The sequence below is a fragment of the Engraulis encrasicolus genome, chromosome 2 (assembly GCF_034702125.1).
Source record: "Engraulis encrasicolus isolate BLACKSEA-1 chromosome 2, IST_EnEncr_1.0, whole genome shotgun sequence".
Classification (NCBI taxonomy): domain Eukaryota; kingdom Metazoa; phylum Chordata; class Actinopteri; order Clupeiformes; family Engraulidae; genus Engraulis; species Engraulis encrasicolus.
Genome location: NC_085858.1, coordinates 7,876,475 through 7,890,778, shown reverse-complemented (window position 1 = coordinate 7,890,778; position 14,304 = coordinate 7,876,475). Strand labels below are relative to the sequence as shown.

Below are 14,304 nucleotides of genomic sequence, written 5' to 3'. Positions count from 1 at the left end.
TTTCAGTGTTTTTCAGTTATAACACAATCTATCTATCTAATTAGGTACATACTTTTACTTTAACTTTTGACACCTCTGGTTTCTGCCTATGGCCATGCTCTGTACTTGTTGGTTTGTCCTCCTCAATGTGCTCTGTACTTGTTGTTCAGGTCATAGAGTTTGATGAGGGTGCAGGAGCTGTATTGAGGATCGAGCCTGTGAGAGCCACACGGGATGAGGCCACCTACAAGTGTGTGGCCAGCAACACACAAGGAGAAGCATCTGTCACCTCTAAACTCACAATACTTAGTGGTAAGTGCCCAGTTAGGATGCCCTTAATCATAGAGAAATATGCAAACAAACAGCGTTTTCAAACTTGTGGAATTGTGTCAAATTATGACCCACTACTACGCAAACTCATACGCAACCAGAATGCATTGAAATGGCAAAGTGTGCATGCACGCAGCATAGCAAAAGCAGCACTTGCTTAGGGAGTGTGTGTGTGTGTGTTTGTGTGTGTGTGTGTGTGTGTGTGTGTGTGTGTGTGTGTGTGTGTGTGTGTGTGTGTGTGTGTGTGTGTGTGTGTGTGTGTGTGTGTATGGGGGGGAGGCACTTAGTTGAAGATGTAGGGCGTTAGTCTATTTTGTATTTTTAATAAGGCAGGCAGGCTTATAATAATGTCGAGAGGGCGCTGGCAGGCTTATGATTAAGGATAGACCGATATATGTATATATCGGGCCGATATTGGGCCAATATTTGCATATTTTAAGTGTATCGTATCGGCCAATACGCGTGTGGTTTTGACCGATATGCAATATTTATTATTTTATGTCATTCAGGGTTTTTTTTAAAAGCACCATGACACTTTATTTTTTTATTACTTGATTTTTAGACATTACTTGATTGTTAGACATTACTTGATTGTTAGAGTGGGTGTTTAAATGTTACAAGTTCTACCTCAATTTGATAACCTTAAAGGAATGTTTATTTTTAACTTGAGACCTGGAATATTTGCAATTTTTTAAACTTTTTTTAACCCATATCGGCCCCAAATATAGGGTATCGGCCAAGGGTGATGAAAAAAAAATCGGTATCGCATCGGCCATTAAAAAACCTGTATTGGTCGACCCCTACTTATGATGAGGCCAAGCGTGAATTTGTTCAAAAAAGATTGAGAACCACAGCACAAACATTTTATACTCACTTGAAAAACTGATCTTTCTCTGTCTCAGAGGACAAGCTTCCCCAGGGCTTCCCCACCATAGATATGGGTCCTCAGCTGAAGGTGGTGGAGCGCTCACGTACAGCCACCATGCTGTGTGCCGCCAGTGGCGAGCCAGAGCCTGTCATCACCTGGTTTAAGGACTTCCTGTGTAACGGAGGCTAACTAGCACAGTGTTGGCGTGGAACGTTGGTAAACCTCCCTCCGATAGCTTCATACAGTCTCGTGCCGTTGGGCCGAGAGACTAGTCTCTTGGCCCAGCGGTGTGTCTCCCATTGCCGAACCGTTGTAGTTGACGAGGTCGCACGTTCGATCCCCGAGGGGGGTGAACAGGTGCAAGATGACCTCCGTCACAGTGGTGCCGTGACCCGGATGGGAGTGAGGTTTAAGGGGGAGAGTGTAACGGAGGCTAACTAGCACAGTGTTGGCGTGGAACGTTGGTAAACCTCCCTCCGATAGCTTCATACAGTCTCGTGCCGTTGGGCCGAGAGACTAGTCTCTTGGCCCAGCGGTGTGTCTCCCATTGCCGAACCGTTGTAGTTGACGAGGTCGCACGTTCGATCCCCGAGGGGGGTGAACAGGTGCAAGATGACCTCCGTCACACCTGCCAGTCGATCCCAGTGCCAGTGGCGGACGCATCAAAATGCTGAAATCAAGTGAGTATTGCTTACTGACATCTAACGTTTAAATGAATGCATTTGGAAACCACATTGATCTGACCTGAGTCTCGCCAGTTGGTATGTTCCGCTGCCCTTGGGTGTAGTTTGTTATGCTTGCACATACAATTTCTGCCGTTGCCTATAGATATCTCTTCATCTGTCAAGTCATCTTCTCTGCTCCTTATGATCATGATCTTACTCTTACCAGCATTATATTTAATATCACACTCACCTCCATACTGTGAAACCAGCAGTACAGGGACTAAGAATGACCAAGTCATCTACATGAATGAATGAATGAAACTTTATTGTCATTGTACAGGTACAACGAAATTGGTAAAGTGCAGATGCTCACGGTGCTTAAAAATCAACAAAGAACCTATATATATACTGTATAAAAATAATTAAGATTTTAAAAAGTCAGCTGTGCAAAATTAAGTGTGTAGATTGCTTTTGGATAAAAACTGTCTTTTAGCCTGTTTGTGTTTGTACCCAGAGCCCTGTAACGCCTGCCTGATGGCAGCAGCTCAAACAGTGTATGTCCAGTATGGTAGGGGTCTCTGATGATTTGCTTGGCTTTCTTTAGACAGCGACAGGAGATCAACTCCTCTAAAGAGGGCAGGGGACAGCTGGTGATCTTCTGAGCTGTGCTGACCACTCTCTGAAGAGCTCTTCTGTCCGCTGCTGTGCAGCTGGAATACCACACACATAAACAGTATGTTAGGATGCTCTCTATGGAGCTCCGGTAGAAGGCCACCAGTAGACTTTGGGGTAGATGGTTAGCCCGTAAGACCCTAAGGAAGTACAGTCTCTGTTGTGCCTTCTTGATGGTGGCAGTTGTGTTGGTGTTCCAAGTAAGGTCGTCTCTCAGATGCACGCCCAGGAAGCGGAAATCAGAGACCCTCTCCACACAGGCCCCATCGATGACCAGCGGTTGAATGTTAGCCTTGAATGTTAGCCTCACATACATGATGTGATTGATTAGTGTCTTCAAGTTTGTCAGAGGTTGCGCTCAACTCCTGGGAAAAATTAATGACTTAGGGTGCGCGATAAAAGGGATCAACTTAAAAAAGAAACATCCGCACTGATGATGGCTTAAGAGCCGAAACTAGTCTGCTTGTGGACATGGTGGTAATTTATAAATAAATAATGTGACGTAGCTTGTGAATGTGATTGATTATTGTGTCACCAACCCTAACGCCAGTTCCACACATATTTAGGGACAGTGACAACTCATTCATATACACATTAAAAAGAAAAGGAGATAAGATAAAATGCCACCCTATTGAACACCATTGGTGACAAGGAAGGGAGCAGAGGTCACATGATTCCCCCATTTCACAATTCTGTGTTAATAATAATAAAACACTGTGTGTGTGTGTGTGTGTGTGTGTGTGTGTGTGTGTGTGTGTGTGTGTGTGTGTTTGTGTGTGTGTACAGTACATCAATTGTATCAATTGTAAGGTCTTCCACACACCAGCTCTGACAGTACTGTAGCAAAGGGGAGTAGAGTTGCCCAGCCGGGACTCGAACGCAGACCTTCTGGGGTAGTAAACTGGGGCTCTGACCATTACACCAAAGAGCCAGGGATACTATTCTCGAAACCTTTGTTGCTAACTTACTTAGCAACTAACGTTTCTGAAACACTTCATTCGGACTTACAAAGTCCCAAAGTTTACAAGTAATAGTATTAAGTCGTTCGTCCGGTGCTGAAGCGAACGACTCAGGTGTTGCTGCAAAACGAAGTAGGGGCTGTTCGTCAGTACTAATGTCGGATTTGGAACGAATAGCATGGTTAGCTAGTTCACCTTTGTTTTGGGAAGCAACATCGATCGATTACTGCCACCAAGTGCACAAGCCTCTGACCTATACTACACCAAATGTCTAGTCATGTTACGAACAGGGCTGAAAATACCCCACCAACACAGTGTTCAAATATGGAAAAAATATTGTCCAAATATAGTAGGAAATTCTATGTTCTACTATCGTGCTTCACGAGCTCCGGTCAATCAAAGCTGCGCCAAAAAAGAACCCTGTTTAATTACCATCGGGATTTGAACTCACACCAAAAGCAGCATCTCGTATGAATGCAGAGTATTTAATCACTCACCTATCTCCACACATAACAAAACCAATAGCATATTTTGATTTAACTCCAACAAGCATAGGCTACATGGAAATACATGTATAAGTTGCCATTGTGCCATTGTTGCCAGTGTGCGGCGATCCTTCTTGTTTTCCTTGCATTGTAGGCTATGCCTTAGTCCACAAGAACTCCAAGCTACATCGTAGGCTACAACAAGTTCAAAAATGGACATTATGCAACTGCCCTAGTCTGTTGAAATAGTGCGTAATGGTAAGGCACTCGGAAAGGCAAGCGTGATGGCAAGAACTGGACACTTCTTCGCGTTACTAGTTCTTATGTCATAGTATTCATATTCTTCTTTTCATTTCAATTCTACTATTGTAATACAAGTCTGTCACAAGCAGCCGGCCAATAGACTACTGTTAAAGCAAATGTTGTTTCAGCAGTGAGCACACTCCAAATAGCGCTATGGCCCGTGGCGCACAAAGTAGTTAGTAGTGCAGTCAGGGGGATCAGAAAACAACAGCGCATCGTGTCCTTATTTCTCTATCTGTATGAATTGGGCCATCGTTTTGTGTTTTTGTAAAATACAGGTGAAAAGCAGTTAGTTACTTGGCCTTAATGTGACTGCGTGCGTGGCTGCGAGGCAAAGACTCTCGGATGCCAGAGCTCCACACGCTCGCCAAACAGCACGCGTGGATCGGCCACTTTACGCACACACACAGAGGATGGATAAACAGTTGCGCAGAGGAATAGGCACCTGCACTTAATGTATCTTACTGAGGGAATCGAAATCTTGTCACATTGAAAATGCCTTCGCGCTTACCATTCACCGACCATTGCTCTTCAGTCATAGATGGCGATAGTGATGTGTAGACCGACATTTGGTTACTGCATTTAATGGGGTGGATTTTGGGGATATGATTGTGTTAACAGGTCTTTTCCGACGGTGAAGGACTTTGAATGTGCCATGTTTACAGACATTATCGGCCCCTTCCATTAGACTACATCCATCCCTTCCTGCGCGTCTTTATGTAGGCTACAACGGCAATAATGGCAGTTCTACCAGCTTACGTTGCGCGTAAAGACGTGCAGACTGGAAAATTAAATAAACATTCTGATATGTTTTATTAATTCTCGAGCCTAATTTCAGTTATCATTTCAAGCAGCATTTAACTGCACTCTGCCGGGCTATGACCTGTTGAAGGTGTTGCGTTGCCCATGAGCGTAAGAATGACCGCTTGCCGTTCTGGAAAAAAGATGTGATGGGTGGTTATTATAGGCTATACTTTATTCACCGGGCATTGAACTCACGCCTCCGATAAGGAAACGGCAAACGTGTATGGAATTCTGACATTCTAACCACTCACCCACCAACCGTGCTTCCAGATTGTGGTAGGCTATACAATATTAATCCAAACATTATATGCAAAACCTAAGTAAAAATAATACATGGTGGATTGTAATGTCACATTTGGTAACTACAGTTGAAGAGGGGTTAAGTCGGGGACATGATTGTGTTGACAAAGATTTGTGGACTTTGATAGATGTAATTAGCCTACTGAATTTGACAGGCACTGTGTGGTAGCCTACAGCGTCACTGCTTTGCGATAAATGCACCCGAGCTGAGGCGAGACACTCCGAGCATTCCCGACAACTTCATTGTGCGTCTGAACTTACTTGGAATTTATTCATCGGACTTACTTCGTACCTACATCGGACCTAGTTGGTCTAAGGTTTTCGAGAAATCATAGTTGTTGGTTAGTTGTTGTTAGACTTCGTTCGGACTTACTTGGTCCGAAGGCTAATTTTGGTCGGATTGGCCCCAGGCTTGTTGGCATGACAGTCAGAACACACCCACAACCCTATTGATGGTCACTCCATCACACTGCCTTCCCCTTCGGGAAGCGCACCCGTGCGCTTCACACACTTATGGTGTCCCACACGCAACTGTCCATCATGCTTCTCCCATCCAGTGTGCCCCATCATCAATGCTTCACCCATCACTGGGGTCCCTCACACCAGGGTCACCAATCCTGGGGTCCCTCACATGGAATTACGGCTCACACACAATGGGTACGCTTCCGATGGCCTCATGGCAGCCATCCCACTTCTGACACCATTTGTAGCGAAGGGGAGTAGAGTTGCCCAGCCGGGACTCAAACCCAGACCTTCTGGGGTAGTAAACTGGGGCTCTGACTGCTACACCAAAGAGCCAGGCTCGTTGGCGTGACAGTCAGAACACACCCACAACCCTACTGATGGTCACTCCATCACAAGCACTGTGGAGCACTTTCGCTTCGGACACAATTCCAACCCCCAAACCCAATTTCACATGAACATAGCATTGATAGTCAATGGGTGCCGCCGTCAAAATAGAACTTGTCTCTAATTGCTATCCGACATCCGCGAATGTTTGCTGACATCGGTGCCAGTGTGAGGGGTTCTATTGAAAACAATGGCTTTGAATTTTTTGCGGAGCAGTGCTCAGCACTTTGTCGGAGCCGGTGTGCAGAAGCCCTTAGTAGTCTAAAGCCACTTAGTGCTCAGTAGAATTCTACAACAATGGAATTCTATGGAATCTCAAACCTGCCGGTGGGTTTTGACAGTTAACTGGCTAAAGAGGCATGTGCATGTTGTTTTGTATCTGCTCCCTTTCGCTTTGCAGCATGTATACTTCTAAGCCTGCCTAAATTAGGACGTGAGCAGAGAATCGTATATGAGAGAGAGATACTTCAGGGTGGTTCTTTTCCAGTATTTGCATTAGATGGGTGGGGTTTGACATATCTTTCTCTCCTATCCATCATTTGCATGTGACGTCAAACGTTCTAGTGGACGGCCACTGGACGGCAAGAGGACGGCAGAGTGCAGCATTAATGAATGGATTCCTATGGGACTCGCAACGTTTAGTAACTCATAACGTAACTTAGATCACCGATAAACTAAACACCGTAAACACACATTGTGCTGTTTGTTACAAAAACAAATAGGGTTACAAACCAGGCGTGACTTTTCACTGGATCTCAAAATAAAAAGAGGAAGCTGAGGTGAATCGCGGCAACCAACTGGAAAACCATCAAGCTACTCGAGTAGCCTGGATGTGCACCACGGTAAGTTTCTCATTTGCCATCCTTTATATCACCATTTGTCTCTTAATTCGTGAACGCTAGTTAATTTAAGTCTAATGTGCAATTTCAATGGCTTTTTTCTGTGAGGTCAATGTAAGATGCTTTCCATGATTAACGTTAATTAATTAGCAGCATCATTACGCTATGATGGACGTATGCTAAGATATTGCAGGCTGTAACGTAAACACAGAATTCATAAAGCTCTTGGTGAAATAGCACGGCTATGACGTTCATACTGTTAAGGTTCAAATGTAAAAATAAACCATGTGTACATCTCTAGCGGTGATTTCCCAAGTAGCTTGAGCCTACTCTCCAGCATGATGCTGTCATGAAATGCCAGTCCATTATCCTTATCCACCCTGGCCTATTTATGTATGCTTAGGCCCACCAGTCTTGGTGTTGTCCTTGTCAATAATAGGCCTATAAAGTGCACCACTTTGTTGTGTTGTCATCCAAATTGTCTGCCATCTGAAATCACACACATCAGAGGCTTAATGGTTTGGGAAGTGGTATTAAGATTGGAGGGTTGCAGGTTCAAATCCCATACTACACCTCTCCCTTCACCTCCCATCCAGGCTGTGGCTTGAGCAAGGCACCTAGCCCCATGCTGCAGGGTCAGTTAGCAATTCACTGTGAGTAAGGAAGTTGCTTTGGATAAGTGTCAGCTAAGTGTTATCTTTCTGTTTCTCCAGATGAGAAGAGCGATGATCTGATGTCATGACAGATTGGATGTATGGAAGAGTCAGAGGTCCAGCACACCAAGCCAAGTTTAGCCGATTTCAACCTCTTAATCACACCAACTCAATGTAGTAGTTTATTTTTAGACACAAAGTACAAATACATTTCAAGGTTATGTAGGTGATGGGAGGGGATATCTATTCTAGGGTGGACATGTACAATAGACGTGCAAGTACTTATTTATATTAATAAATGGTTATCTGAACTAGGCCTGTAATAGTCAACCCATTGATGCTGGATGCTGTGTACACGTTGTATTGACCTAGGTGCCTGGAGCGACACAGCATTCAGGCATGACATTTTTTTTAGATTAAAAATGTGGGTATGTTAGAGCCGAATTAACATGTTCCAAGAGGATGGTCTTGGCTTTTAAAACTCATATCATGTTTGTATGTGCTTCAGAGACTTATTTAGTTATTGTTTTTTTTAATAGGATGAGGGCACCTTTCTTAAAAAGGGCATAGGCAATTAGCTGGCATTTTTTGCAGGTGCCGGCTAAAATGGGTTAATATTATTTACATACAGCACTATCCCCATACTAGTATACCAATGTCACCTGAGATATACATTTAGTGGAGACAATATAATTAGTTAGACTAGACTGAAGATTGACAGGCGGTCATGGGTAAATGGTTAGAGTGTCAGACTTGTATCCCAAAGGTTGCCGGTTCGACTCCTGACCCACCAGGTTGGTGGGACGGAGTTAAGTAATCAGTGCTCTCCCCCATCCTCCTCCATGACTGAGATACCCTGAGCATGGTACCGCCGCACTGCTCCCTTGGGGCGCCATTGAGGGCTGCCCCCTTGCACGGGTGAAGCATAAATGCAATTTCGTGCAGTGAACACTTGTGTGCTGTGTCACAATGTCAATGTGAGTTGGAGTTTCCCAGTTGGGCTTTCACTTCACTTTCACAGAAAATGTTCTACGTTGTTGTATTAGTACAATAAAATAAGCAAGACATGTCTGGATGGACTTCATCATTTCAGTTATTTATTATCACAACTACTCACTATCAATGACAACCAGGCGTACACCCACCAGCCAAATGCTGGGGAAAATTAAGTTTGGCCGGTAGAAAAGAAAACATACTTGGCACTTTGACCCATTATGTAATGTACCGGTATGTTTGGAGATTAACATACTAGCCATTTTGGCTAGTGATGAAAAAAGTTAATTTAGAGCCCTGCTGAAAACTCCAACAACTGGTACAGGTGATCAGTGCATCAGGTGAGGAATGTAAGTAGGCCCGATGGATGAGGAAACCAGCATCACTGATGGTGAGGTCCTGGTGCTGTTGCAAAGCCCAAGCGAAAGAAGCCTCTCTGGACACCTCTTCATGTTGGCTCCCCCATCTAATTAAAAAAAAAGAAAAGACAAACATGCTATTTAAATTAATCTAGCCATGCATTTGTAATGTACCGGTACAGTACTGAATAATTAACTCCCTTGGCAATATAGTCTGAATTAAAATGTGATGTAAAATGTCAGAAAATAACACTCATCCCAACTTACTAGTCTTTACCTGTGCTGATGGGATGCAATTCTTGGACGTCATCCTGGCCACCATGACTCATGGTTTTAGTTTGGGTGCTGACCACCTGACTGATGAACCTTACAAAACAATAAAAACAATAAAGATAAATAACAGGTTTGTTGTGCTTTTCTTTCTCTTTCACTAAATGAATCATCTTTTCAAATGATTTATTTACGCTTAAACTAATCAAAGTATGTAACCGACATTCTGCCCTATGTGTTTCTACATGTGCAATGTAATGCAACACCGATTTGAAACATTGAAGTATATGCCAAGTCAGCTTTTATTGTCACTTTCTTCATGGTCATACAAGGGAAACGAAATTAGCCTACGTTTTCTCTCTACCATGCCAGGACAGACAGGACTGACAATTTACAGACAGACAGAAAGTGCAAGACAGGACAGTGGACTGGTAACATAAGTGGTCAATAATAAAAAATACGGTACAAATGAACATGTAACATTGGACATGTAAACAGACGATAAGACATAGAAATATATTTCACAATAGATACATTGGGCAGACGTGGCTGAAACAACAATGAAATTCACTTGGATGAAACGAAACGCATCCAAGTTAACCTACAAGATACATCCGAGATGAAAAGATGTGCTTTTCAAAAGACCACTTTGCAAAATGCCTGACACAAAATGTACCGTGCGTCTTGTAGTAAGTTAGGTTAGCAGCATTATCTTACCTGTGCCATGCCACGAGAGGATGCCAGCCGCGGTGCCCAGCCACCAATGAAGAAACGGTGCATTAAGGTGCTAGTATTTTGCCAATGCAGAGGTTTGGTTTAAGTTCACAACTTAACTGAAGAAAATAAACACGGGATAAAAAAAATACATCGCAGGCAGAGTAAGTTCATGGCTGGAAAGCAACAACTTTCTTTTCTTCTCCCAGTTTCACGTACCGCCCGTCCCCGTTATGCCACCTAGTGGAGCAGAATACATTTTGAATAAAGCTGATTTGAACACATCCACCGTGGCCAACCTAGCCTTATAACGCCAGGTACATATCCCGTTTAAAAAAAAGACAAGAACGACGTGTTTATTTCGTATTTTGTGGTCAAAGTTGTCTTCGTCTGCACAATTCCTATGTACGAATGTGTACTTCTGCTATCCAGCGAAAATGATTACGCAATATTGTGACGTCAGTGCAAATGATGGATACAATTTTTGACGTGAGCTTGAGTCAGGGGACTGACCCTGTTTACTCAGAGGCGTCCGTCAAATCCGGTGGCAGACAAAAAAAATACATTTGAAAAAGGAAAGAGGACTTGCACATGCGCGCCCCCATTTTAATAAACCTCTCAAGAGCGGCTACGCTTATGCCTCCGCAAGTGATTATAAAGGTGCTTCGGTGGATGTCTCATACGATGAGGACCTCTCCTAAACAGAGGAACGTCTCTCTCATTCTCCTTCAGAGAACTGGGGACACGCACATGTCCTATTGTTTTCTATGCTTCCTTTAGCTTTGCAGCATGTATACTTCCAAGCCTGTGTTTGCCAATTCTGCCTTTTTGTGTTGTGTTTGTCCATCCTTCTTCAGTGGGCCGTGTGCCCCCTCGCTTCTCCGTCCTTCCCGAGAACCACGAGCTCATGCCAGGAGGAAGTGTCAACCTCACCTGTGTGGCCGTGGGGTCACCCATGCCCTCCGTCAAATGGATGCTTGGGTCTGAGGATCTGACACCAGAGGACTCGACGCCAATTGGCCGAAATGTGTTGGAGCTGATGAATGCGCAACAGTCAGCCAACTACACCTGTGTGGCGATGAGTTCCCTGGGCACGATCTCAGCAGAGGTCAAAGTCAAATGTAAGCATTAGGGATGGCACAGACCGCACCGAAAACCGAAACCGTACAACTCACACCCATACCGAACCGAACCGTGCAATCCGTGGCAAACCGCAATTCATGTACTGCCCAGAAAAATATGTAAAACAGAGATTCTAGGAGTATCTTATCCAGTCTCTCTGATTAAAACATTAGCGTATGAGACCAATCAGAGGATGACACAATTAAAATCCCACCATTTTCACATTATAAGCCTATACAAACCTGTAGGATATTTAGTGATAAGTCCGAAATTCTATTAGCCAATTGAAAGAGGCCATTTGGAACGCTCAGACAGCGCACATCAGCTGACGACAGTTTAAGTGCAAGCGCAGGTTAGCACAAGAGGCAGTTCTCAGACACATGCAAAAGGTCAAATTCAACTTGCGCATCATCACTTTATAACTGCAGTTACAGGTATATAAATATTGTTTAAAATTCCCAGTGCACCATTTATCATGAACTAAAAAAAAAAGAACCTTAGAGAACCGAAAACCGTGAACTTGACAACATGATATGAACTGATCCATGAATTTTGTGAACCGTTCCACCCCTAGTAGAGCCCTATCTCACGCCTTTCGTAAAGTCTTCACGAAAAAAATAGCTTAATTTTCGTGGTGCATTCACGTTATTTCCCGCCTTTCGTAAAGTCTTCACGAAAATAATAGATTAATTTTCATGCTGCCTATTCACTTGAATTGCCCCACTGCTGCTATGGTTATCCAAACGTCTGCAGGAGCGGGGAGGGGGTGCTGACAGAACACTGCTGATACACTCGGGACTCACTAATTCGACGCCCTTTCGGTACTTACGCCTTGTGTCCCCTGAACCTAAACCTAAACCTAACCCTAACCTTAACACTACTTAACCCTAAACCTAACCCTAACCCTAACCTTAACCCTAACCTTGACCCTAAACCTAACCCTAAATTGCTTGTTTGAAATGTTTGATTACCATGTGACGGAAGGCTACAGAAAGGGCATCAAACTAATGGGTCGCTAGGCAACAGTCGGGCAATTCAAGTGAATAGGCAGCGTGAAAATTAATCTATTATTTTCGTGAAGACTTTACGAAAGGCGGGAAATAACGTGAATGCACCACGAAAATTAAGCTATTTTTTTCGTGAATACTTCACGAAATGAGTGAGATACGGTTGCCTAGTAAACATCTCATGTACATGAAAAATGCGTACAGTACAGGGGCAGCTGTGGCCTAATGGGGGCACTTGAGATAATAAAAGGAGGCGCACAAAAGGCTTGTGTGAAAAATGTAGGCCTATATTGCAGTCAAAATTTTACAACAGAAGCCAGAGGTTAATTGGCTACTGGAGACATTGAGAATGGACTGGGTCCGAAACGTCTGTTGCTCCAGTTAACCTCTGACTTCTGTTGTAAAATTTCGACTACAATATAAATTTTTCACACAAGCCTTGTGTGCGCCTCCTTTTTTCATTATCTCGAGTGATTACTACTTTTTGGGAGTGCATGCACCAAGCATTACACGGGTCTAAAGTGCAGGCACAGACCCCAAACTTTGTTGGTCTTTGTCTGTCTTTGTCATTGCCTAATGGGGGCAGCCATGACCTAATGGTTAGGGAGGTGGTCTTAAGATTTGCTGGTTTGTATCCCACCCTTACCTCTCCCCACACCTTCAGCCATGGATGAAGCGCCCTTGAGCAAGGCACCTGACCCCACATTGCTCCAGGGACTGTAACCAAATACCCTGTAACTAACTGTAATCAGCTTTGGACAAAAGTGTAAGCTAAGTGTAATGTAACAAAAGCATTAACGTGTGACCAGTGACCACCCTAATGGGCCCTGCAACAATACTTTTTATACAATTTAATTACCAGTAGTGCAGTTCAAATTTTACTATTGATGAGGTTTGTGGATTGGTGCATTGGCTGAAGTGTGTAAAATCCCAGATTGTCAAGCATGATGAGACTTTATCACAATAGGCACCTTCCTGTGATGCTGTGCTGCCATGGTTCAGAAAGGTCATCTATGGTCATCTGGGATGTTACAAAATATGTTTCCTAAATCATTCCAGGATACTAACTTTTGTTTCATCGGATGATAATATAGCAAAAAGAAGAGATGTAGAATAAAAAAGAATAAAGTAGAATAAAAATAAATGTTCAAGTAGAGAAAAAAAGACATTAGACTCTAGTATTGAACTACATGAATTACAAAATTACAGGCAGGTTTGTGGAGTCGCTGTCCATTTTGTTTACAACCTTTACTCCCACCTTGATACAATTTTTTTTAGGTGTGGAGGAGACTTGTCCCAATTGAACCACACGGGGGCGACAGAGAGGAGGTGTACAGCAGCTGGACTGTGTACACCGTGAGGACCCTGGCTGTTTTTATTTGTAAGACGGTGGGGGTATCACTTGGGAATAATACACACCTACTCAAAAGGATAGTACAAAAGGGGAGACTAGATTAAAGATTGTGCCTCTCACTGATCATAGGGCATTTGATCACTCTGCTGTTGGGTTATTATATAGTGTACTGCCGTGCAACACAAGAACGCAGTAACTCAAAATGGTCGATTTTTTTAAATATCGGAAATGGGTTCTAAACTACCTCATTTGTCTTGTGTCCAAAAATGGTGGTGCAACACCGTCCTGTTTTGGAGAAAACTCATTTTGAAAGTGCAAAAATGACCCAAAAAAAGTTAAACAAAACGCAGTAAGTCGGCGAGTTACTGCTGCACGTTCCAATGGGACTGGTTTGGGAGTAGACAGTAATACAAGCTAAGAACGCAGTAACTCCTGCAGTAACTCCATTTTGTGGCAGTAATACCAGCCAAGAACGCAGTAACTCTGTTTTTTGTGGCAAAAAGACACATAAATGGTTTTTTTTTTTTGTTTTTTGTGTGCATTAAAATTCTATCCTAAACAAGCATTACCAGGAAGTGTCACCACCAATTTACCGGCAACACAGTTGTCGCGCCATATGGAAAACTTTGAAGCCTTTTTTCTCAGTTTGCCATTTTCAGAGTTACTGCGTTCTAAGATTGTAGGGCAGTATAGTATCCTGTTGTTATTGTACTGTACGGGTGCATTCCAATAAGCGACCTTGCGTCCTCCACTCGTGCTTGTGGCCTCGCCCCGCCTCC

At 43.5% G+C, this 14,304-nt stretch overlaps 1 protein-coding gene across 1 annotated transcript; it reads left to right on the top strand.

Annotated features, from left to right (window-relative positions):
• The first annotated feature begins 10,671 nt into the window (after positions 1–10,671).
• On the top strand, positions 10,672–14,019 carry LOC134460460 (receptor-type tyrosine-protein phosphatase S-like). The gene is made up of 2 exons (XM_063212851.1): positions 10,672–11,163; positions 13,450–14,019. The coding sequence occupies exons 1-2, from the start codon at positions 10,950–10,952 to the stop codon at positions 13,473–13,475; spliced, it is 240 nt and encodes a 79-aa protein (XP_063068921.1). The 5' UTR covers positions 10,672–10,949; the 3' UTR covers positions 13,476–14,019.
• The last annotated feature ends 285 nt before the right edge of the window (positions 14,020–14,304 follow it).

Coding starts and splice junctions, on each gene's coding strand:
- LOC134460460 (XM_063212851.1), top strand. CDS start 10,950: ATGCCAGGAGGAAGTGTCAACCTCACCTGTGTGGCCGTGGGGTCACCC. Junction 11,164..13,449: donor AGCAGAGGTCAAAGTCAAAT/GTAAGCATTAGG, acceptor AATTTTTTTTAG/GTGTGGAGGAGACTTGTCCC.